The 26824-nt window shown below is 40.0% G+C and overlaps 1 protein-coding gene across 2 annotated transcripts; it reads right to left on the bottom strand.

Annotated features, from left to right (window-relative positions):
• Positions 1-1276: 1276 nt before the first annotated feature.
• Positions 1277-25541, bottom strand: axl (AXL receptor tyrosine kinase). Of its 2 annotated transcripts, none has more exons than XM_026192332.1 (20): positions 24857-25541; positions 21452-21662; positions 20947-21047; positions 20674-20856; positions 17605-17685; positions 17385-17500; positions 15417-15612; positions 11066-11205; positions 10820-10964; positions 10636-10656; positions 9718-9847; positions 9361-9452; positions 7490-7585; positions 7142-7219; positions 6601-6693; positions 6054-6175; positions 5370-5479; positions 4641-4800; positions 3878-4014; positions 1277-3126 (listed from the first exon to the last, which is right to left on the bottom strand). In XM_026192332.1, exons 1-20 carry the CDS (start codon positions 25017-25019, stop codon positions 2679-2681), a joined length of 2823 nt encoding a protein of 940 aa, XP_026048117.1. In that variant the 5' UTR covers positions 25020-25541; the 3' UTR covers positions 1277-2678. The 2 variants fall into 2 exon arrangements, with proteins under 2 accessions (XP_026048117.1, XP_026048118.1); XM_026192333.1 differs by having other exon boundaries at positions 10636-10653.
• Positions 25542-26824: the final 1283 nt, after the last annotated feature.

Genomic DNA, 26824 nt, shown 5'->3' with positions numbered 1-26824 from the left:
CCCTCAGATGTCAATTCGTTGTGGGAACCAGAGGTTTAAGGTGTTTGTGAACGGGCAGCACCTGTTTGACTTTTTCCATCGCTGGCAGTCCTTCAATGAGATTGACATGCTGGACATAGAAGGCGATGTGCAGATCTCCTACATCCACTTCTGATACCACCCATTAAAGAAATAAATAATTTTGTGCATCTTTCAAAAAATGTTATTTTTTTAAATAACATATTTCAAAAAAAATATCTCATCCACAGAGTTGCTTATCTCAGTTTCTTACCTGCTTTGAGATCAGATATCTCAATAAGATCAAATGTCACCTCAGTATCTGCTGTATCGTTTATACCAGTTAACTGAATTAATAAATCATGAATCATTTATGAATTAACTGATTTATTTCTTATGCAAAATAGTGTATATACTGTATAAAAATTTGTTTACAATTCATTACAGTGTCAATATAAGGCAGTTATAGTACAATTTTCTCCCAATTCAAAAAAACACAACAGGAAAAATCGCAGTCGACACACACATGCACTGTAATGCAAAATACTGGCTCTGTGAAGGCACTTGGTAAAATCATGAAATTTAAGGCTTTGAATGTAAGATGGAGTTTCAGTTTTTGCTGGAATACAGTTGGAAGCTCATTTTTGGACCAAAATACTCCAAAGACACAGATATAAAACAGGAGACATATGTGCATTCAAAGTGGTATAGCATCTGAACATGGAAATTTAAACCAGTACCTCAGCCTCAGCACCACTGTTTGTGGTTCAGAAACAATGTGGTACTCCCACTGAGTCTACAGTACCAAAGCTATTACAAGAAATGTACACTTTTAACAAGAAATTTCCATAATGCTACTAGTATAACATACTATTTTATATACAAGTACCTTTGATGTATACAACTAAGAAACACAGCGCCTCACTGACATTTTTTCTCATCCTGAAATGTGTGCCAGATTATTGTCAAGGCCATTCCAATGACAAAATTATAAACTAATGCAAATACATAAAAAATAAGTGCATACTGCTGTGTCTTTCTCTTGGATTCTGCTATGTACAGCGCCAAACAAGTGGCAGGATGATGTCACATGACGAGGTTAGTGATGTTTTCCAGTCTCCCAGACTCTTCCCATCAACAGAAAATACTGCAAATGTGTCATGTTCTCTCAGGTTTGTTTTCTGCTACTAAGAATAGGAAATAACTGAAATACAACAAAAAACCCCAAACAAAAAGGATACACACATTATAAACACACACAGATACAAAAACATTAGTGCAAGTTGTAGAGATACAAAAATCAGCATTTTAAAAAAAGTGTAATAACACTGTGCTTGACATAAAAAAGTAAAGGTAAAGAGTTTATCCCATCAATTGTCATGGATAATGGATTCGTTTCCTACATCCATCCACCTGTACCTTGAATCATCTCTGTCCTCCTGATTTGACTAGTACGTCTGTCCCTCTAGAAAATCCTCAGATTCCTGAGTTATAGCAAAGATATATACATACGTGAATCAGGACATGCACATGTAACAACTGTCAGTGAGGAAAGACTTGCTTTGTTCACACTATGAATCGCTCAGTGTACTTGATGCACAACCAACAGTAAAAACCCTGGGGAAGATACAAGACTTTGTTACAGCGGCACACCGGGCTCCGATGCTCCTGTATTATTACTATGTTTTTTAATGAAGTACCTTTACTTTTATTTGCAATTTATTTTTTATTTTTTTTAAAGATGTATATTGGGAATAAATCCTTAGATGGAGTGCAGCCAACACTGTGCAACTGTTGGTTGCACTCCATGGTGGAGGTTGAGCATCATGCACAACCTCCTCCATGAAGTTCATATTTTGACACTTTTGACAATTTGTAAGATAATGAAAAATAGGGTCCAGTTAAGGCAATCAAGCAAGGCATTCTGAACCTCTTCATAAACTTTCTTACTGTAGGTATTAACATAACCTTAAAAACAACAAGTTTTCTGATCAGATAATTCACCTTGTGTAAAACAGGCTCTGCTGGTTCTTTGTTCCAAGAATGAGTGGACTTTCTGCTTCAAAAAATGTTTCCTTGGGTGTGACAGGTCCTCCATACAAGTGCTGACTCACTGTAAAGTTCAAGCTTTTGGGTTTAGTCTGGCAGTGTCTGAGCTGGTTTTACCAAGAGGTTTATTTATTTTGTTTTTTTTAGCTTAATTACTCTTTTGCATTCAGGTAGTTAAACAGAAATGGTGTGTTACGGCTAAAGCAAAAGGGAATTCATTTCACTGATTCTGCTGCAGTGTGTGTGGCATTGTAACATGTAATGTACACCTCTTCACCCTCTTATTGGTAAGGGTGTACCCAGCTGCTACAGCAAATGTAATTTTACACTCACTTGGCTCTGGATAGTGTAATAAAACTTCATAAGACAAGGTTGGCTTATAAGGCGTTTTTTCAACCCGTCATCTTATAAGAAAGGGGTTGAAAATAAAATATCAGTCCTTCACGTCCTTGGAATGAATTTGGCTGCTTGTTTATGAGTACGTCTGTGCAAACTATATATAGAGAGCCACATAAGGTTTCTTCTTGCTGTTAGAAGGAATCAGCGACGGGCTGGATTATGTTCTTTGTACTTGAACTGGGATAGCACACTTTGGCAGTGACCAGTCTTGTCATTTTTAGGCAGTGAGTCTGTCACTGCCAGGGCATTTTCTTGGATCCATTCCTGTCCTCGAGCAGCTCAACAGTTGGAGTGCGATTGGGAGTGGAGTGGCATGATGACTGTAGAGGCAATGTGGCTGTGGAGGATGATACTGGCATGTCCAGGCTCTCCATGGAGTCAGAAAGGGTTCGGTTGGTTTCGTGCTGTGGACAGAGGACATAACGGTTGGGGTGGTGGACCTCCACTGTGGTCACAGACTCCAGGCCTTTTAAGCAGAGAGGGGATGAGCGTCCAGTGGGGTCACGACCACCAACGGCTCCAAGCTCCATGGAGGACTCGTCCATGTTCACGTATAGAATCTCATCTGGATCTTGTGGGTCTGGCAGATCCTCAAGGGCTTTTTCGAGCTCACAGCGCAGTGACTCGAATGATGGACGATCTTTTGGGCTCAGCAGCCAGCAGGAGAACATCAGGGAATAGCTGGAGGAGACAAAAGAATGTTAGTGGAGAATGTACTGTTAGCATGATAACAGTGAACAGTGACATTTAATATCCCATGGTGACCAAATGTTTTTATAGAAATAAGCAGTTCTGCATTTCTATGTAATTTATTTTCCTGGACAATACTTTTAAATATCGGATAATTTCTAATAATAAGCTCTATATTTCCCACTTGATCTTAAAAGGTCCGTTTGGCTCATGTTAAATTTTGGTTTATATTTTAATACATTCCGTGTTTAAAATCCTCTTTTTTCCTCACTTCAGTTTTCTGTGCAATTATGTATAATGTCAGTGTGACTGCTGTAAAAGCAGAAAGACTGGAGAAGTCTTTAAGCGTGTAGCCTTGGTTGAGTTATGGAAACAGGGTACTTCTATTGGAGATTATGTATCGGAATTTCTGGAGCGGGACCACGCCTCCAAACACGCTCCTTCCGGTTGTCATCTATATAGGTTCCCCCAGTTCTGTAAGCTGTTCATTCTCGTTCACGTGCCCCACCCTCCCTCCCTCCTTGTTCTCAATTCTTTAACTTCTTCATTTCTATGTAGTGCATGGGGATCTGCCAGGCCCCTTCGAGGCCTTCCCCAAACCGCAGCTCAATTCATGTCAAAACATTCACTTTTACCTACTAAAACGCTCTCAAACCTAAAATGAGGACGTGGGCCCAGCTAGTGAAATGAAAAGGGAAAAGATTTCATTATCAGCAAAGTGTTTTTTATCAAGGATACTCACATGCTGTCCAGACAGTCTGGAGGCTGCTTGAGACGGTTTCCTTGTCTCAAATAATCATAAATCTCACTATTTTCGACCCCAGGGTATGGCGTCTGACCCCGAGTGGCGATTTCCCACATGGTGACTCCAAATGACCACTAAGAGGGAGCAAGAGAAAGATGGAGAGGCGTACAGGGAAATAAAGAGAGAGAGGGCGAGGAAGGGTTTAGCATGAATTCCTGTAGACTTTACACACCTTGTCACACATTAGTGAAACATGAGTCTACACTGGTCAAACACTGGCTATGGAAAAATATCACAGTCATGTTTGTCTTGGATTTTTGGACATCCTGCTTTATGAACAAGCACTAAAGAATGCAGATCATTTTAAGTGCTGCACTGTATAAACACAACTGCACATGTGGATGGACACTTAGGCCCTTAAAAATACTGTATATGTCATTAGCTTACCAGCTGCTAAAATTGATATCACCCACAGATGTTGGTCAGGACATATTTATGCATATTTATACTGACATTTACAGATATTTTGGTAAATAATTTTGTCTTCATGACCAGCTGGTATGCTTAAGCAATGTATAAAGTACTTGTTTCTGAGTACTTCAGGTCTTCTAAAAAAATTTGACTATACAGCTTTAATTCCCAAAACACATTGTTAACTGTTTGAGAAGGGGTATTTTTGTTCCCAAGCCTCTCTAATACTGAAAGCCTTTGCTCTGTATTGTAGGGCACACAGTAACAAACACACAGAAGATGAACTTACCACATCACTCTTTGTGGTGTAGACGCGGTCAGCTAAGCTTTCAATGGCGATCCATTTTACAGGCATCTTGGAGATCCTGCCCTGTCTGTAGTAGTCTCCATTGTAGATCTTCTTGGAGAGGCCAAAGTCAGCCACACATACATTCATATTCTCATTCAGCCTGCGAAAGGGCATTTAGACACGAGCTAGAGTTATTACACTTGTGTTGGTCCTATATATATTGAACAGTATCTACATATCGACAGTCTTATTTAGGTTTGACATCCAAAACATTTGTTTTGTACCACTCATAAACTGGCAAGGCAAGTTTATTTATATAGCACAATTCAACAACAAGGTGATTCAAAGTGCTTTACCGAGACATTAAAAAACAAAAACAATAAAATGCATTATTTAAAATTGATTAAAAAAAACAGTAGATAAAATCAGAACAGTAGGTAAAATCAGTAGTTAGAATATAAGTTTTGAAATTTAAGCTTAAAAGTGTGGATGGCAAGGCTTGCTTGCATCATTAGTCTTTTATTCTAGCAAAAAAGAGACTAATGCCTAAAACTGACATCTAATAGTCATGTTTAATATTAAGCAAAGTCTGTAGTTCTTGCTTTACTTCTTTACCGAGATCTTCTCCAACCATTGTATGTTGGATAAAAAAAAAGGAAAGAGAAAGAGCAAACGAGAACACCCACAGGAAGTGAAAGAGCAAAATGCAGAAGCAGAGATTGTGCTTACATGCAGTTGCGGGCAGCGAGGTCTCTGTGAATGAAGTTCTTGTTGCTGAGGTATTCCATTCCCCTGGCAATATCGGTCATGAACTTAACCAGCATTTGAGATGGGAGGTACTGCAGGATAATACAGAGAGAAATAAGTTTTGTTTTTGTTCTTTGTCTAACAAAGCTGATGTGTACTTTCTGTGCAATAGAGGGCACCAGAGCCCATCGTGTTTCAAGTCTGAATGGAGCACTCCTTTGCTCCAGATACTCCTCATGTGGAAACAATAGAGTTCAGCTCCACTGTGTTCTTGGAAACTGTGCATGGGTGTTTCAATACTGTGTATGGATCTTGTTTTGATTAGGCTTGTGTTACCCAACTTCGCTCTTCAGGGACTTACTGCGTAAGTCAGTTTAAAAAACCAAAACCAAAAACCAAAATAAGTATTAATACGTAACACTTCAAATAAAGACTTGTGTTTCCATAATCTCTGACTCTACGTGTTGCCGGAAAAAGTATGGGTGGAGACTTGTTTAAGAGATCTTTGAATCTCTGTTGAACTTTGGAACCCATTTAGCTGACAGACACGTGAACTTATTAAGCTGTTAAACTGTGTGGGACTGTATGTGTGCATATGCATAGGTGACTGTGAGTGTGCATGTCTGTTGCTGATTTTGTGCATTTGTTTGCTGTAATCAGACTAACCACAGGACAGTCTCCCAGCCTTGAGTATAGCAGATAACTGTGCAGATCTCCATGTTTCATATACGGCAGAATGACCACAGGGGAGGGATATCCTTCACTCTCCACAGTCTGTAGACACACACCTATTAAAAAAAACAAAACACAAAAAGAGCTTAGTATGCACAGAGACTTCATGCCTGTTCTGTCTATTCAGAAATTAACGTCATTTTACTTTTAATCCCCAAAGTCTTGACTGTGTATTTAAATAAGTGTCTACATCTATGAAGAAACAACACACAATAACTACAACACAAAGGATTTGTTTTCTTTGGCTCTTACACAGAATACACAGTATATCGCTAACATTTCTCTGTGAGTTTTCTGGATCGTCCTAAAAAAACAGCTGCATTGAGCAACAAATGCCTCCAGCGTTTTCAGTTGGATGCAGACAGAAATTTCAAAACCTAAATGGCTATGTATCATTAAGTGTAAATTAGAAAAAACACAACCTTTTGCAATTCAAAATTGCCAACTTTTGACATGCCAAGCAGCAAAAATGCCAACTCACCAAGGAGCCTCATGACATTGGGGTGGTCGAACTCTTTCATGCAGGCAGCCTCTCGGAGAAAATCTTCCATCTCTGAGCGTGTGCATATAGCAACTGGGGAGAAGAAGGTACAGAGGTGAAGCCACATCACCCATATGTTACTCAGTAGGTAATGCATGGCACTAAAACCAAAAGGTTGACAGTTTGCAAGAATAAGAAATAAACTATTTGAGAAGGCCTTTTGACTCCCTGGATTTATTTAACTGTGAATTTATACATGTCAGCATTTTTAACCACTGAAGTTGTTTAAATTTTTCAACTAGAGTCCCTCCATAATTTAGTTTTGAAAAAAAATATCTAAAAAAAATTATATGGGGTAAAACTTTCTCTTCTGCCAATATTTTCTAAAAGCTGACTTTGTCCGTTTTCTGATGAAAACTGAGATTTTTGCCCTGAACACTTGTAAATTTTTGACCTAAGAGGCTGCTTATCAAATGCCCTGTGTTCCAGAGATGAAGGGATTCATTGTAGAGATTGCTGAGTACTTTTACTGTCTACTCACTTTTCATAGTCTTGACAGCGACTTTGAGAACAAACTCTTCTTGAGTCAGCAGCCCTTCCATCACAGAGCCAAACTCCCCTGAAGACAGAAAAACGTAGTTTAAAAAGCAATTGAAAATTGCCACTCATTCATTTCTCAACTGTAAACAGTTTATACAGCTATTAAACAGCAAACCGCTTTACTATACAAATATATAACATATTTGTCTGACAGGAGATAAGTAGAAACCTGCATTGGTGCTATGGCAGACAAGTCTATGAACATGTACCAATTTTGATAAAGAAGTGTTAACAAAGCCTGTGATTAAATATATGTATATTAAAAAAACAACAAAACATCGAGCACTACCTTCTCCCAAGGTCTTTCCCAGGGTTAATTTATGTCTGTCCACCATCACATCTTGGAGCTTCTGCTTCAGCTCGTCGCTGATGCCCAAGCTGTTCACTGAAGAAAGGGGAGAAAAAGAATTTTAATGCTGCTTAGCTGCCTGAAGCAATTTAATTAACAACACAGAAATGAGAGAATAACAGCCTGAGTTTGCCAAACAGCCTCGCTAGCTTTCCCAAAACCGCAATGCATGACACTAAGCCAAAAACAAAGTGTTTACTTGTAAAACTCCCCCAAAATGAGCATTAGTCTTTCCAATTTTAATCAGTTTGTTAGTAACATTATTTGAAGTTGCATTCAGATAGTACATTATCTTTTTTATGCACTTTTTCAGGTACATGTGTTTGTTGCAAGTCTAACATAGTTTTATGTCTAAAAGACAAAACAAAACCATTAAAAGTGAATCAAAATGTTACCAGGACCTAATAAATAATATAACATACTGAAAGTAAAAATGCTTCAATTACAATGCAAAAAAGTGCAATATTCTTTAAAAAGCTCTGTTGGGAATATGTGACCCCAGTTTTGTTTATTACCCTTTTCTATAAGTCTATATGATCCTGCAGAGACCAGGTTGGGTTGAGGGACACGAGGTCAGAGGATTAGGCTGGTTTAAATACTCACTCCACAGCTGGCTGTCATTGAGCAATAGTGGTAAGCTGACTGCGCTACACATTTTAGCTCTGTTTTCACATCTGGGCCAGGATGTGACAAGGCTACAACATGCTCAGAGATCCCCTCCAGCTGCTGCTACACCATCAATCTGTCATGCATTGGACAACAATCTACTCGGTCTTCAGGCATGTTCCAACACATGCTGGCGTGACCAGCTATTAGCCAAGGCTTCTAACATCTAGAGCTTCGGGGTTTGACTCCACTCTGAGAACTGGCTGAAATTACCGGTCAGTGTCCACAGCTTTAATTCTGTCTAAATCTCTCCAATCTGATCCTTTCCCTTTTACCCAGTGCAACTTTCTTCATTCACTCTGAGTCTATAATATCTCTTCATCTCTGTATCTTGGCCCCTCTTATTTTACTCACTGAATAGTTTTTCTCTCTCTTTTCCCTGCAGTTTTATCTTACTCCTGGCCTCTTTGCAGCTATTGCAAGCTGAGACTTGACCACGAGGACTAAAATACTGTGTGTACTGGTTACAATGGCAAGACAGGTATATCAAATCACGAGGACTCTCAGGGACTGCTGGCTGGGGAAAGCACACAAACTACTGCTTCTATGATGCTACCAGTTTGAGTTAAATGGCACTGTTACTTTATTTCCCAACACCACATGCCTTTTCCCAATTTGGAAATGTGGAGCGGTTATTTTAACTTGTTTTTAACATCTCCAGTATCAAATTAAATTTAACTTTAATTTGCTTATCTGAAGAGTCTAGTTTAATTTTGATGTTCATGCTTCATTGCACAGGCCATAACTTCATTACTACATTTCCTGCACATCTAATTAATAGGCCTATTAAAAGACTGTCTTATGTAATATAAAATGCTCACTGTTGCTATGGTGTATGTCAGCTGAATGAACTCTCCAGGGCTATTATTACTGTGGGAAATGAATTACCTGTCAGAGCATTTCTGGCTTTGATCAACCAAAACAAACTAAAGATGTTTTTCTTGCTTTGAAATAATGAGAATAGAGCTGTAATTGTGTGACGCTTTTCTTCCACAGAACTGCTGGTTCCTGTTATGTCTCTTTCTTTAAGGGCATGTTTGGGCATGCTGTTAATAAAGAGTACCTATTTCTGCCAAAAGGACAGCTGGATGCAAATACAGAGTATCAGCTTTCTGCCAAACATGGCAGACTACAGAGGAACTCACATGTTGCTTCTGTAGTCCTACGGCTGTACGAGCGGCGAGCACGGTACCTGACCACCAGCTCTCCACTCTCCATCATGGGTTCAAACGCCTCTCTGTGAAAGGATACATCACAAGAAACAGAGCAAAACACAAAGTCAGGTCACACCAGTGAACAAAAGTGAAAAGATGGATTTGGGCTACATTTCACGAAGCTATTTTTAGTCTTTCAAAACAAATGTTATTGCTTTATATAAATGCTTTAGAAGTGTGCAAGTGAGGCAAGCGGGCTGAGACCCAGAAAAAATTGAAACTTTTTGGTTTGGCACAGTCACTGAGTCCCTCCCTTCCAGCCACAAGGAGCAGTAACACCCTACGCACCCAAAGCGCGTCTCCTTGCGCCGCAGCTTGGCCACGTAAACAGCCAGGAACACAGCTATGGACACAGCACCGGTAATGGCCATCACCACATAAAACCAGTGCCAGGAAAAGGCTGGGGGCGATGATGGACCTGAAGGAAAGGGTGTGGATGGAGACAGATGAGCGTTTAGTAGTGTAGGTCTTGTAATTTGGAGTGGGGATTTAGGAGTTTAAAGCAGTAATTAAGTTATTTTATCAAAGAAGAAAGAAGACATGATTTGTGTAAGTTATATTAGCTAGATGACAAAAAGCATGCTAAAATATACATGCTGAATTGTTGGGAATAATGGTATGAATCAAGTGAAGAAAGTGATAAAGCAGACTCTTTAAGCTAAATCAAAAAGTCCTTCTTTTCCTAAAAATATAGTCATTTTCTTCACTCTAGAAATACTTTGCTGTGCCATTTCCCACACTGAAATTTACTCTCCAGTCACTGCCACAATCTACTGCTGAACACTCACAAACTCTACCCAGTGTTTACAACTTCTCTTTCTTTTCATACTCATCCTCCACAACTTTGCTTGCTTGTTTTTCTCCTTTCATTTGCCATTTTGTTGTTTGAACTGTCTGTCTAGCTCTGTTAGACAAAGCAAACAGAGATTCTCACTGCTCCTGCCAGTTATAAATATTTATGATTCTTCTCCTCATTCAGCCCCATACCCCTCTTCCCCTTTCCCTTCTCTGTGAGATCATCTTCTCTTTTTTTTTTCTCTTCGTTCCCTTTTTTCTCAAAATACACAGTGAAACAGACTAAGAAGAAGTAGTCCAGTTATGGAGAAAGAAACATGAGCTCACTTCCACTATCACTGTCATTGTGTGCTACTCAGAGAGGTGACAGAAGAATGTTTGTATGTGTACATAAATCCAGTCATTGCTCACCTCTAAATTCACCCATTTCTGCTGGTGTAAAAAATAGAGAGCATGTGTTAATATTTTGACTTTTTTAAAACAGATCATATCAAGTATATTTTAGCAACCACAATTTCATCAAACGAAATCATTGCTTTATAAGAATAATACGTTAATCACACCTGTTGCAATGAATTACGATTTTGTTACTCACCAGGAACGTTGAGTGTCAGAGTCTGAATGGGTGCCCAGGGTCCTTGACCCGCCCCTGTATAGGCACACACTCGGAAAGAGACATTGGACAGGGGGACAGACAGATTGATTGCAAACTCAGTGCCCAATCCGGTATTGACGACAACCTGAAAGAAAAAAATCGGTCTGTCATTATTAAGAAAAATGGACATTTTCTCCATGCATTTGTAAATTTAGCAACTTTGTTGACTGTGAATGTGTTCCTCACCTGCTGAGTAGCAGGTGTGCTGTACTCCACCATGTAACCCTGCAGCTGCCCATTTAGTTTTCCTGATGGCTGCTCCCACATTACTAGTACCTCCGTCCCATTTAACTTAGCAGTCACATTAGCTGGTGGATTTTCAGGCACTGAAAAAGAAAAACAACAACGAAGCTCTGAAGCATCTCAGTTTTCTCTCTCCCTCCTGCAGACTAGGATTGCTCAGTTTTCCTGTTTATCCCTCTGTGTTACCTTGCCCACTGGTAGGTGGAATTAATCAGTGCATCTGGGAGCACCCGTCCACTTAACTTGTGTCTTTCACACAATTTGTAATGACTCATGGAAACAATCAAAACAATTTTTATTTATAATTATTGTAAGTGTACCATCAGTACTTTAACTGTGTGCTAAGTGGCCTGTGTCAGGCGGACTGGAGTTAGCCAGGCATGTGTTGTTTTGACAGCTTAGAGCCTCTAGGGTGTGGATAACTCTAGCAGCTGGAGGGAGAAGATGTCAAAGAATGTGGAGAATTTGGCTTTATTAGGACAAAAAGGCATCTGAGGGCACCGCAGACAGGGGTGATTAGTCAAGTTCAGAAGCTGCTCGGGTCTTTCTTTGTCATTATGGTTCAGTAAAGTCCTGTGTCTACTTCACTTCACACAGTTCCTTTTCTGTTGGCCATTCCTGTTATTGTTTTATTCATATTTATCTGGCTTTGTTTTTGGCATTTGGGAGAAGAGAGGGGAAAAAAGGCATCTGGCTACCAAAATACCCACTGGAGAGAAAATCTAGCTGAATAACATGCTAGAAATAGTGTGAGGAATTTATGCACTGTGTGTCTAGTGTGTGTGTGTGTGTGCGCATATGTGACTGACGCACTGTTTAGGACAGAAAACCAAGAAAACTTTCAATAAGAAGAAGTGAAGGCTTATTTCCTGTGTTAGTGTTTAAAGCTTACTTTGTGTTTGCTTCTCACTCTTGGTATGCTCCCAAAGTCACACAAACAAGCTGGACACCCACACACACCCACGCATGAGCTAAGTCACCGTGCGTTTGGGAAACACAGCCCAGCCCTATGGATGATGTTATCAGGAAGCGTTTGGCGGGTGATTGTTTCCACATGTGGTCCTTATTCTTCCTGCCAGCGGCAACAAAAGCAAACTCTAAGTCAAGTTTGTTCCAGCAGTTCGGCTCCGCATTTGCTTAATCATCTGTCGGACTTTCTCTCTCTGCGTTCTCCACCTCTTTGTTGCCCATACTCTTTTACTCTCCTTCTCATTTTCTCTCTTTCCCTGACTTCTATCCAACATAATTCCATCATCTTCTCTCCAAGTTTTCTTCTCCTTCATTGCTCGCCCTGTTTTAATGCCGTTCTTTGTTCATGGAGTAGCGAGTTCAAGTGAACAGACATGTTGATGTAAAATGTAAGATTAAAAAAAAAAAAAAAAAGAGTTTCCCTTGGACAAAAATAATTAGATTTGCAAACTTCAAAAAAGGAAATGAGATGTTTATTTGTGCTTTTTCAAAAATGCCTCGTGTTTTTTATTCTTCTGAAAGAATGAAAAGCAAGCCCTGACTTGGCAAGAGATTGAGAAAGAAACTCTTGAGCCACAATTAGTTCACTACAGCAAAGGTTCAGATTTGAATCCACAGCAGACTTAGTGTTTCACATCCTGTTGGGGTGAAGAAAGTGTCAAATGATCAGATTTGGAAGATTTTGAAAAGTTGTTTGAAAGCAGGGATGTGACTCTTTCCTCATTCTTTATTCTTTTTTCCATTCTTACAGGCTGTAGGCCCTTTATGTGGTTGAACATATGTATGGAAAAAGGTCATCCTTAAGCCAGAAACTGACTGGTTCCCATGCATGAGAACTAGGAAAGCTCTACACAGGAAACATGTGCAACACAAATGTTAGTGTCATCAAAAATGTCTTAACTTTTAAGGCCATCCACCTTCTTTCAATTTAACAGCACAACCGACTGCTGTCTGTCTGGGAAAAAGAGTCATTTAATGCTTGAGAATGCATTTTTGTTGGCAATAGTATTAAGCAGGATTAAACGTGACACGTGTGCACATTGGGGTATGTCATCATGACTCACTTCCATTGGGACAGTGAATCGGGCTGTTCTGTGACTGTTTATTACATCTCTTTGGGGGTACAGACTGACGTTATGCAAGGTGTGTACAGAGAATCAGGACTCCATTAACAGCCATTTAGTTTCTTAATAACTGATTCTTTGTTTATTCTGTCTGTGTGTTTGTGATTTTTTTTTTATTCTGGGGTTCTTTTCAGACAAATAAAATAGACTTGTGGTATGTAAAGAAACGCAATAAATGTAAAATCTCATCTCATCGCAGTGTTAGGATTAGCGGGGTGACATGGGTCGACTCGCTTCCTCTCCCTCTGACCAGCCCTACCCCCTCGTCCTCCTGGGAAAAAAGTAGACTGGGAAAATAGCTAGATGAGTGTTTTCTCAAAGCACCCGCTTCTCCCATTTTTTTTTCTGCTCTTCCATCCAGTCCTTCCCTACTCTCACCACCACCACCACTTTTTCCCTTTTTCCCACAGTGCCTCGCTCTGTGTTCTGGAAAGGAAAATCATAAGTCAACTGAGGTTAAAAAAAGGGGGGGTGGAATGAAAGATGAAGGAGTCAAGCTGAAAAACTGGATTCAGAAAAACTTGTTCAGCTTGTTCGGGGGTGCAGGAAATCACATCCTCAGCAATGTTTGTTGGATGACGTAGAAAACACTGGCTGAAAGATAAATGAATAAAAGCAAGCCCAGTTCATCTGGAGGAACCAGATGAAGAACACGAGACATAAAGGGAGAGAGAGTTCAGCATACATGCACAATTTATGAAGGATTTAAGGAGGCAGAAAGCTACAGAAGGCTTCAGGCTCAAGAGAAAAACCTTGTGGGAGTTTGTCAGAGACTTCAGCAATGAAGCACATGGAAAATGTGGAAAATATTGGTGTGCTGTAAACAGCCAAACTCTCTCTATTGTTCTCTAACTCAGTTTACCCTTAATGCCTCCTGAACTATTTTTCTCAAAAGCTAAATGTTATGTTTCATATGTTGTCATTTTTTTCCCTGTAAAATGAAATGAAGATTGCTTTAGCTCAAAAAAAGAACTGAAAATTCTGCTTGTTCAAGGACTGCTTCCCTTTTGCGTCTTCCATTTATGAGAAAATGAGAAATACTGTGTTTACAGATTACAAGCAGCTTCCCTCATGGAAACCCCCAATCACTGCTCCTGTGGCATGTCTCCTCTCTCCATTCCTATTTATCCAGGGATACAGAAAGCATGAGCTGGCATGGAAAATCCCACCTCAGTCTAAACTCAAACACAGGCTAGCATTAGAGTTTGGACAGAGTGCAGCAATCCTAACTGAAGCCTTTCAGGAGAATTTAGCATCTACCTTCCTTTTCTCCATCACAGCCTTTTCTGTCCCTCAGCGCCAGTCAGCCTTCTACTTCAAGAGTTTATATTTAAAGCTGGGTTCACAAGGGTACAGTCACTCACATCTGGTAACCTTCATAAACACAGACTAAGGAAAAGGGGCACAGTAAGGAATATTATGACTAATGGTGCACTGTAAACTAATTCCCTAACTTCATGTTATCAGAATTCAGAATAAGTCTTGACTTATAATGATCCAAGTTGAAAATAATTCAAAAGACTCTGCAGGGAATTACATCCACCTTAAAATAGATCCAGAAAAAAGGGGTCGTGGGGCTAAAACACTGAACTTTTGCCAGCTTGAATTCTAGACAAGACAGAAAACAGTCAAAGTGACTCATGCCCAAAGCATAAGACAGCAATGAAACACAGCTGGAGTATATTAACTACATCTTAAACATAACATAGTATCAGATATGCAGACCTAATAAGTGAATTAGGCTTAAGTCAGAGTTCCAGAACTATGATTTGGGCTTTAATCTACTTTGTCATCCTGGAACAGAACAGCTAGGCCCTGTGAAGCCATCATCTTTATTATTACTGTTTTAGTCCCATTGAATAGGCTTAGCTGAGAAAACAACACTAACACATGTTCAGTGTGACTGAGGACATCATTCTGTTAGCATATACTTGCACATTTAGCAGTAAAAGTATCCCGCTGGCATTTGTTTGAAATGCACTTATAGAAAAATGACCCTTACTACAGAACAAAAACACCATAAAAAGCAACTCAGTGGTGTTTTTGTTACTGTGTAGATTCTGTCCTGGTCTGGTTACAGTTCACAGAGCCTTGACCTTGAAATACTTATGAAGAAATAATCTCACACACAGCGACATAAAAAGATGCGCACATCCGGACAAGACATCCTTGGTGAAAACAAACAACTCTGCAAAACTAACCTCCTTCTTTGGTACGTAGCTCCACCCAGGGAGACCAATCAGATGGGCCTTGGCTGCTATGGCAGGCCACTCTGACAGCATAGAGGGTGTGAGGCTCCAGGTCTTTGATGATGTGTGAGGATCGTGGCATGGACACAGTCTGATTATGGATCAGCTGATGTGGGCCTGCTATGATGGACTCTCCTGAATGTTTGGCCTGGAACATTAAGATGATAAACATTATACTTTGTATACTTTGTAAACAGTGGTTCCTAATAATCAGATTTACTGGTTTACGTGCAAACAAGAAGATGATGTGCTGTTTTTGAGTCCAAACAATGACTGAAAACGATATAAGGAGAAAATAGAAAATCCCTTTGAGCCATGCCAATCTCTTTAACAAATCAAGGAATTTCTGTATGCATCTCTGTGCTTTGCTTGTTTATTTAAATTTCTTCACAGACAGGCGAATTGGTTGTGCAGACAAAATGGAAAAAACTGAATTCTTTTCTGCAGTTTCTTAAGCTATTATTTGTTGCTGCTGCTGGTGGTGGGGTCATTAAGTGTTAATTTTTAACAATGCTGTAAAATGTTCCTTTGCTGCTCTGAACAAAAGCCAAACTCAGCAAGGTAGACTAAAAGCAGAACCCGCCAACCAGACATCACAGGCAGAAACCTGCTGTCTCTGCAAAGTCTTTATGGTAAACACATTTAAAGAGGAACACTAGAAAACAAAAGCTTCTTTGCAGCAATTTTATAACCACATTAAAGTTGCTGGTCTAGGCCATTGTTCTGCAGCATTGTTCATTATCAACAAACTTGTTTGAGATGGGTGGAGTTCACAGGTGGAGTTAAAAACATTATAAATAATATGCCTAAAAATGAGCAGCCACACAAACATATGTTTGTAGCAGGTGCTGATGTGTACTGTTTTACCATATAAAGCAGGAATGGGTAGAGGATGAGTTATGGCAAGAAAAGCAAAGCAAAATCTCTTTAATTTAAAACTAGGCTAGCAAAAGGCTCTGAACTAGAGAATTAGCAAAAAAAACACCATGAGCAGTCAGAGGTCATGTGCTATAGGAAGCTTAAGTCTTTTTCCTTATGGCATGAGTTAGACATCTGAGGATGTCTTCAGTTGCATGAATGAGGAGAACTGTATGAATGTGTGTGGGTTTGTAAAAGCTCGATGAATCACCGTCCAGCCTGCAAAACAAGTGTGTTTAATCGAATAGTACAACTCAGCCCTGAGTCACACTCCAGCATGCATTCCCCCTTGTATGGCTCAGACCCACAATACCTGCTGTCACTGACCCTTCCTGTTTTCTTTTAACAACTTTCTCCACGCCTTTCTTTCCTTCTTTCTTCCCTTCTTTCACCTCTCTAAACCACTGCCTTTTCATGTTTCTCTTCACTACACAAACAACCGTTAAATTCAGCTTTTTGCCCCATTCTCCTGAAGTAGGCCCCTTTTCTTTTTCCCCTACAAGGGTAAAGGGGTTAGAGAGAGATGGAGGAAGGGAGGGGGCAATAGTATCAAGAGGTATGAGGGGCAGCTTTATTAGAACCAGACGTTTAGGGGTGGTGCTGCAGTGTTCCCTTCTCCAGGAGAAAATTTTCCTCCTCTCAGCTATGAGCTATAACGGCCTCAAAGCATGATAGTGGCAGAGAGACACTTACAGAAAGAAAGAGAGGGAGGGAGCGGCCCTACATAAGTCCAAGAGGCCACTTTCCCAGAGTGAAACATGACCCACTGGTACATGAATAAAGCAGGGAGGGGTAGAGGATGAGTTATGGCAAGAAAAGAAAAGCAAAATCTCTTTTCTTTAGAACTAGGCTAGCAAAAGGCTCGAGAATTAGCAAACAGAGGAGTCAACGATCAATTGTTAACAGGTAGAAACAACAAACAGCTGCTGTGGTTATTCCAGCTAGGGTTCTGAGCTAGTTGTGCTATTCACATCTCCCACATTTACGTCTAGTTTTTCTCACCTGAACAGAACAGTTGACTATCTGGTAAGTACCTCCGAAACCAGGTTCCCACGATAAATGAAGTGCGGACTGAGTGATCTCTACAGCTCTCACATCCTGAGGTTTGTTGGGGAGAACTAAACAACAAAAACAACCCCCAAAATTAAAGATGTAAACATAATTATATGCAGATAAACTAGCAATGGCTGAAGTGACACTGCTTTCATGGGCTGACACCTACCAGTGATGGTACCAGATCGGGAGCTGGCCACACCCTTACGGTTCTGGGCCTCACAAGAGAAGGTGCTGGTCCTGTTCAGGCCTGGACAGAGAAATGAAACATCCAGGTGTGAGGAGGAAACACTTCAGTATGCTGAGTTGCATGTGATGTCAATGTGAGAAAAATATAACTAGAGTGAGAATAGCACGAGGGTAAAAGTTCCCATTCAGTAACATCCTCTGTTTGTCAGTAGTATTAGGTAGTAGGGTGCTTCTTCCTGAGAGTGTAATGGTCGTTAATCCAGGAAAGACTTACAGATTTTACATTTTGATTTGTGGTGTAAAAAAGTGAAAAAATGTGCAGCTGCTTCAGCTTTGGCAAGACAAGACAGTGTTAAACGTTTATACCTTATCTAAACATTTCAAGAAATTAACTTTATTCCATTGTGAACAATGAATCTTAATGTGAGTAAATACATGCAGAATTCAGGTTTACTTGTTGCACATGTTTAAGCAACGAGAGCTGACCAAAGCTGTGTACTAACACAAATAAAAGAGAGGAAGAAAGAGCAGGATAAAAAAAGTGTAGTATGAATTTCAATGATAGAATATCAGTTACTATAATATTAAGTTTGATCAAGCCAATAAAAAGCCATATAAAGCGTAGGTGGAGATTTGCTGATATTCAGGTTGAAAGGCATCAAAAATGTCCTTATTCTGGTATAAATCATAATATTTTTAGGACTTGGATGTAGTTTTGATTAAATAATTTTTTTCTCAATTGGCTACTATAACCAATATTATTTTCCACAAGATCATCAAAAAAACCCATTTTGGTTTTAACTGCTATTTGACGTAATTTGAGGTTTGGTTTTTCAAAACTGCAGCTTCATGATAAAGCAAAAGTTTCAGGAGTTGCAAATGCTTTTTGCTTTGTAGGCTGGAGAACAAAGAGTGCAGCCTAGCTGAAGTCTAGGTGTAATATGCTGAGCTGCTGCCTTCAAGAGGAGCTGGGGCTCCCGTGAAGGGGGAAAACAAGTATGACACACTGACATTCAGCAGAGAATGAGTCCTCTGACAAAGTGACTCACAGCGTGCTCACACATTGAGCATTTTGTAATGAAACACAGGCCTACACACACAGACAGACAGTGAAACATGTGACATTCAAGTTTATCACTGTTATCTAACACCCCAACATTGTCAATAAGCCACAAGCTGAGAGTGACAGAATCATGCAGTGTGTTTGTCCTGCGCCGACGGCACCATGCCCCCATTGTGCCGTGGCCGGAAAAAGAACAGGGGGTACGATCCTCGCTGGCTGTAGTGAGGGGTTGTGAGAGGGGAAAAGGAGGGAGGGGAGCGTGAGCTGACCACTGGCTGTGTGCGACAGTGAACTGCTCATCAAGCCAGATTGCGCCACTTGCTCGTGTCTCCTTCCTTCCTCATCAGAAAACCACAAAACAACATCCTTTAACAGCTGGAAATGTCATTATCTGTTACTAGGAAGAACCTCATGATCCGTGCAGTATTGACCAACAGTGTCAGCTGGGAAAGGCAGTGCGTGGCTTTGGTACTTTTTTTTTTGCTAGACTAACATTTTCTGTGAACAAAGTAATAGTGTTAGATTTCTCAACTTTCTTAAAAGGAACTGGGATTGTGAATACTTTAATGGTTCATGAATAACCAAAATGGTTTAGAACTGAAGGAGAAATGAAACTGATAATGAAGTTGAAAGCGTTGACTTTAGCAGGGGAGTAAACCAAATCAAAATCAAATCAAATCACTTTTATTGTCACATCACATGTGCAGGTACATTGGTACAGCACATCTGAGTGAAATTCTTGTGTGCGAGCTTCACAAGCAACAGAGTTGTGCAAAATACAATAATGTAAACAAGCAAAATACAAGAATGGCTACATCTGAAACTAATAAATATATGTACAATATATAATAGTATATGCATTATGCAACATAAATATGCAACATAAATTTATTTTGATGAATAGATTTTTTTTGCCCAAGACACAATAAAAAAAGAAAAAGAAGAAAGAAGAACAGTTTATGAGGACTTCTCAAATCATGAAGCCACACATGTATGGCTCTTGGTTTCTTGCTGGTTGGAATGTTCTTCATTCCATTTTTCTTTATGGGCTCCTTGAAAGATTATTTGTGTTTGCCTTGGTTTGGATCTGTGGTCTGCCAGGCCAGCTGTCCATACCAGAGTTGTGAGTGTAGGTTACCATCAATCGGGTCCTAGTCAACACCATGAAGCCTGCTCCGATGAGTCAAACCAGAGCCTTCAACTGAACTTCAACCGCTCCTTACTCCTCCCTTTTTCCTTCTGACTCAGCCTCCTCTGTTTTTCAGCCTACCAGTGGTAGGCTAGCTGGCAGGCATCTGTAGTTTGCATTCAAGCAGCAACAGAATCCCCCTCCTTTATCTCCTTCTTTCTTTTATCTCCTTATGTCCTCTGCACATCAATTTTCCATCTCCCAATTTCCCAATTGTCCTTTCTGTGCTTGCTGCTCCTTTTTACCCACAAAACCACAAGGCATGTCCTCAATGGATTCACTGGCAATGTGCCAGCCTGGCTCTCTCTGGGGAGGGTGGTTATTTGGTAGTATTGTTTTGGCCATGAAAGGAGGATTTGAAAGTCTTTCAAACACAGGAGATAGTTGCTATACAGTTTTTGAAGAAGGTCATTATAACCAGTCTAAATAGATTAGATTCAAAAACTCAACTCTGAACCACAACTTCTTGAAGGAGGACTTTTTACTCGTCTAATATTTAATTTGCATATTATTTTTTTTACCTGCAGAAATTAGCATTTGTAACTCATTAATCATTTAAGTAATTAATCTTCTCAGTTTTTAAAATGTGAGGACCCACTTCTCTTGCCAACATGTCAAGTTTGGGGAGAATTTTTTTCTTTCGTTTTTTTAAAAAACTTTTTTTAACTTGATCATTCGTTATTGTTTTTATTTTCTCCTGTCCATTTCACTGTCAGTGCAAAATGAGGATTTGAGAAATCTGTTTGTTTAAACTGGACTAACTAGGCTGTTGTGCTTGACTGAGTAAAACATGATACCTGTGAGGTTGAGGGTTGAGGGTGAGAGGGCCACTGGATCCGTCAAAACATTCAGAGGATGGCCATCCTGTAGCCAGATGACCCTGACTGGTTCAGGAGGCCCGTGGGCTGCACAGTGAAGGCTGAAGGAGACATTCGCCACGACAGTCATGTGGTAGGGCTCCAAAGAAAAATGAGGAAGGCCTGAGAAAGACTTAGCTGAGTCAGGGTCTCCACTCCTTTAAACAATCCAAATCTATAGACTTCTGTAGCTGTGGTTGTTTAATAACTCACCTTCCAGCTGAATACCACCCTCATCAGAAAAGGTCTCATTGCTTCCTGATCGAACAGCACATTTGTAGTAGCCCATGTCAGGGAGCTGGACTTTCTCAATTCTGTTATGTATATAAAGAGGAATATTTTCAAAGGTTTTGTAAAGAGCAAAAAATGTCAAAGCAAACTGGTAATACAGGGAGCTGATGTTTACTTTCTTTCTAAATTTAACATTCAGTCAAGCCTGAATAAAATATTTCAAGTTACAGCAGATTAGACAAATGTGATTTTCCTTGGATTGCATAATTTCTTTGAGAATTGATTTCTCTGGTTCTCTACTGAGAGTGGAAGTCAACATGGTGACATAATCCAGCAACAGCCCTGTTTGAGCTAGAAACAAGACGGGGTGGAAGAACAGGAAATAAACACATTTTTAGACCAGGTGTGACTGCTTCACAATACATAATCCTTAAATCTTAAAACGAAAAGAAACTTCCACATGTTAGCAGCCAAAACTGCATCCTACCTCAGTGTGCTTATGATAGTCCTACTGTTGCTGCCAGTGAGAACTTGGTACTGATTATTTTCTGCATGCTCCAGTGGCACACCATCTTTCAGCCAGATCACATCAGGGGACTCCACGTCCTCACTCCCTTTACCATTCAATTTGCACTGCAATGTAACAGGTTTGCCCAGTGAAGAGATGACAGTAGTGGGACTCTTTACAAACTCCAAATCTTTGAGAGAGGAAAGAAGCAGAAGAAGAGGTTAGCATTTTTCAAATGCAAATTTTTTGCAGTCCAACTGCAACTGAAAACGTATCTTTAAAGAACAAGATTTCCCACTCTTCTCTTTTCTATAGAATCTGTGCAGCTACAAACTGAGCGTAGCATTACTTCAGACAATGTTTAGCTTTGTCTGCAGTCTTTTTACATCAACTGATAACAGCTGATCTCAGTCCAGCCCAAAAAACCTACTGCTGGCTCAGATGGTACCCTTCTGTGCATTCTTCAGGCAGATATCATACAGGCAACACCATGTCCTGCTCCTGCAAGCTGCTTTGCAACCCACCGTGACCCCCAGTGCCTTCATTTCATCTTCTGCTTGACCTTAATGTGACGTATGTTGTCACTTTGTTGATGCTTGCTTTGAGCTGTACATGTTTGTCTTGCTGTTTCTTTCATAGGACATAATTTTTCTACCACAAACAGTCATTACTAGAAATGAAAGGTTCACTCTTTTTTTGGGCTAAAGTGGTCCTGACTCAACTGTGATTGTTCTGCATGCATGCGCATGACACCTTTCAGTAGTTTAATTCACATAATTAGATTAACTACATTAATCATGTCATCTATCCAATATAAAACAAAAATAAAGAAAATGCCTAAGACAAACTCCCATAGATTAAGGTGAAATAGTCCAAACAACAATTCAAAACCCAAAGATATTTAAATCACAGTGACACAAAACACAGAAAAGTAGTAAATCTCCACAATCCACAGCAAGTAGCAAATTTTGGTTTAATAAATGTCTGGAACATTAAATCATAAACAGAATTGCTGTTGTCCTATTAATCAATCAGCTAATATGTCCAGCACTAAAGTCTTCACTTGATTCTGTCTGATAAATATTTATTGCTTGTGACAGACTTACTTTTGCAGTTGCCAGGATATGATAACCCGAGCTTTTGAAAGACTCTGGTTATCTCGTGCTCCTACTGATAGTGAGGCTGACCTGAGAAGGGCAGCACTGATACTGAGACAAAGGCTTCTTGTTAGAGGAAGGTTGCCTATGTTGCTTAAACAATGTCTGAGAACTGAGAGCCCAACACAAACTAAACGTAATTATAATCACAGCTTCTTCATAACAGTATTCACAGACCTGCAGCCTATAGATGTCTGATGTCAGAAAAATGTTGAAAACGGAGGATCATTCTTTCTTTTTACCTTCTGAAACTTTCAATGATAATGAATTAGAATACGTAACTTAAAAACCCAGATTTTCTTTAAACCATCAAACTGGCAAGCGCACATAAGATGTGCACAGATTTGTGATACAAGAATTCTTTTCTTTTTTTCGCAGTATCACATAAAAATGCAAAGCATCCACTCAACCAACCAAGCCAAGGCAACTCCTTGTAGATAAAGAAAACATAAATCATTTGAGGATGAGCAAACTTGGTTTTCAGAGCAAGAATGAAAAAGCACGATTTTCTCAAGCTTGTCAACACGCCCTCCTCGTCTATTTCATGGTCACCTTTCAACCTTTGACCCTTTACAAAGACCCCAAAGACCCATTTCACTATAACACATAAATGGCCATAATTCAACAACCAAAAACAGATTTAAAATGCACCTTTTTGCAGTACTTATTTTACTCTTAACTATAACATGTCTTGACAGAGTGTGTGCTTCCCCACCTCTTTGTCTCTGTGTGTTTTCTGGCATTAAAAGTCATTCATCCCTTTATTTTTTAAGCTTGGCTGAGCTCTTTCAATATTCTACATGACCCTGGCTTTGTCCTCCTCCCCCTCCAGTGCATTGAACCAAAAAAGCCTCATTTTCTCTCTCTGTATCTTTTTTTTGCTGAATTCATATAATAATAACCTTGTAAACATTTTACAAGATTGCAGACAGACAGAGAGGGGAGGCTACAGACAAACTGTGTGTCTCTGTTTGTGTGTGGCCTGTCTCCACTGATTCATTGGTGCCTAACTACTTCATCGCCTCCCTATTGTTCCCCGAATTCCCTTCAGGTCCCCCACTTTTTCCCTGATCTTTTCTTTCCACCCTGCCTCTACTCCTACTCTCCACTCTGTGAGAATGCTCAGATGTTAAATGTCATTGGTTGTGCACATACCAAAAATGTCTGACACAGTCTTAAGCATTTATCCTCCTCTCCCTCCCTGCTTTATCCTCCTGCATTTTTAACAGTGTGGAATCCATTCACTGCCGCGCCTTTGCCCTTTCTCCTTTTCATGCCATTCATCACTATACATTTTGCCACCTCCCCTCCAAACTCTCTACTCTTGCCCTCGTACCCCATCCATCATTGGATTGGAGTCTGAGTCAGACAAGCTCTGACTCACAAACCAAAGCATTTGGCCCCCTGAACCCCTCCTCATCCTTCAGATCCTCACATCCAAATAGGAACTGAGACATCCGAATAAAATTCTCCATTCTTCACATCGGTGTCTCGTAATCTCCCTGCCTGCTAGTCATACATATACTTAGGGCAGCTGCCCAAGAGACAGAGTGACCGCAATTGTCAAAACACATAAGCTGACAGGTGGACGTCCATGTAGGGATACTGTTTTCATCAACTTGGTGCAAACTGAAAGTTCCCAAACAGTCAGTAAAGTTTGTTTTAAAAGATAATTAACATACTTTTGAAATGATTCTGTATAGTGTAGAAAGACTATTTTCTTAAGAAAGCAGAAATTTGGCTTTCAGCTTTCATCTTTGGCGTTCAGCAAACATTCTCTTTGCTGATTATGATTCACCCATGTCTCAAGATGTTTACATTAAATGCCCACCTTTCACTTGTTTCAGTACATCTATCAAATTCCAAATCTTGTTCGCTTGAACTCCCAGCATGAATAAACATTGATCACCTGATTTCAGAAACATTGCCCTTGAGCAGTTAGTGTTACTGGTTGTTACCTGTCAGGTAAAACTCCCCTTCACTTACTTTGATTGTATTATAATATAATAATAGTATACAATAATATCAATCCTTTACTTGCTTTTGATAACTTTTTTATGTTGGCCAGATGTTGAACGCCCCTGCAGCTGTGGTTAGCCAAAAACAAATTGAGTTAACGAGGCAGAGAGCTGACTGTGCTAATTGCTCTTTACGATGTTTCCCCCTGCACACAACTAACAGGCATATTGGGTAAATAAAAAAGCGCCCCGTTTCAGTTAAACCTTACCTGTCAGCGAATCTGCAGATGTTGGTATCCAAACCGAAAACATGACGGTGAGAATCACAAACGACCATTTAGACAAATTCATATTTTCTCTCGAAAACAAATGACCTCGGAAAAAGAGCTTCATGAGGAGAAGAGTCATCCTGGAAACATCACCAGACTCCATTACCGCATCGCAGCAGCTCAGAGATTCAAAGTTACGTTTTGCTCTAAAGAAAAAGAAAAAATTTCTCTGACTTGGCAGGTGCTGAAAATGTTGAGTATCCACAAATCAAGACCCAAACAAAGCGAATCCGAGCGTTTCAGTTCCCCGTTTTATGAAACATGCGGTTAAAAAAAAGTCTCTGAATTGCCACAAACTCTTGAGTTTCCCTTATCCTGTTGCTTTGGTTGGTTTCAAACGGAGCAGGGCTGTCTCCATCAAAAACTTTCATCTACCATGAAAAAGCGCACAGCAAACGACGCTCTAAACTTTTCCTGTCCAAACGAGAGTCTATTTCTAGCGATCAAGAGCATATTTTTAAACCAGTCTTTCCTGCAGCCGGTTGTCCAAAGTCTCTATCCTGCCTACAGGTTCCCTGCGACTCCAGACATTCCCCTGGCTTTCTTATCCCTCTCCCCCTTTCAAACACGATTCAAATTCCTCAACTCAAGTTCTTTCCACCCTCCTCATCCTCCTCCCCCTTCTCCACAGTCTCCCTCCTTTTCTCAAAGGATGTGAGAAACTCTGCGGCATGCTGATTGTCTCGGCCCAATCTCCCATTCGCTTTTTAATTACACAGGGATGCCCAGAAGTTGTAAATGTCTCCGTAAATCAACCGTTTCGCGCTTGAAACACTGTTTAAAACACAAGCCTGTGCATTTCAGTGTGTGCAACATGACAGCATCATGTACATATAATAAGAAAACATAATGTTACAGACCTGCCTTTTTAATAATAAACGTTTTTCTTTTTTTCCTAAGAAAAATATATATTTTTAAATCGCGCTGTCAAAGTTAATTGCTTATACACGTCTATTGTTTTTCTGTATACTGTTTTATAATAATTAAAACATATAAATGTTTAAAAGTACTACTATTAAAATACCATATCCAGGTTTAGCAGGTTTTGTTATTAATTCTTCATTATCTTGCTGCTGTTTAAAACATTTGAACATGTCGATTTGTTATTCCAACCAGTCAAAAGCAAACGTGATGTCAGCAAAAATGCATTAACGCATTACAGAAAAATATTCAAACTATTTTTGTTTGCATTTACTCCATTCTACACAAACAGAGTCACCATCACGATGTCTGGGAATTTGTTTGAAAATCCGGATTCAGTCATAACAATTTGAAGCACTCTCAGCTGTAGTCTAAATAACTGCGACTTTCCTTGATTTACATCTAAGTTACTGTTGTAGATCGCGATGTCTGAAGTGTGTTCTGTGTGTGCGAGAGGAAATGCTTCTTGCTGCGTGAGAGAAGTCCCTGCAGGGTTCTCGTATCATTCATGAATGAATTGATCTGCTGTGTATATTTCTGTTTTTTTTTTTCTTCTTCTCTGAAAACAATGAGATGGGCTGGAACTCAGGTTGCGAAGAACTCAGTCCGACTGCCCCTTTAAGAGTAGCTCTGCGGACAGTGTTGTGTTCCCAGGGTTTTTAATGGAGACAGAGAGCCACTGAGAAAGACCCCATTGTATATGCTCTCCTTTCAATCGGGGCCTGAGCAATGGTGCTCTCACTGCTCCCTGATAGAAGCACAGAGTGGAGGGAGGGAAGAGGGTCGCAGAGGGTGGTCCTGCATAAGAAAGCGGGGTGTTCAACTCCAAAACACAAAGTTTCGTGGCTAGTTGGACCTGGAAGGAGTGAATGTTTGGCTATAAAGGGGGAGGGGCATCAGGTCTAGGACTCAAGGAGTGTTTAGGTTCAAGTCACGCTAAAATCTGATTCATCACACACCAAGACCCAAAGATTTAAAGACCTTTAC

This window comes from Astatotilapia calliptera, chromosome 14 (genome assembly GCF_900246225.1).
Source record: "Astatotilapia calliptera chromosome 14, fAstCal1.2, whole genome shotgun sequence".
Lineage (NCBI taxonomy): Eukaryota > Metazoa > Chordata > Actinopteri > Cichliformes > Cichlidae > Astatotilapia > Astatotilapia calliptera.
The sequence above is the reverse complement of the archived record's forward strand: the minus strand, read 5'-3'. Positions and strand labels throughout refer to the sequence as shown.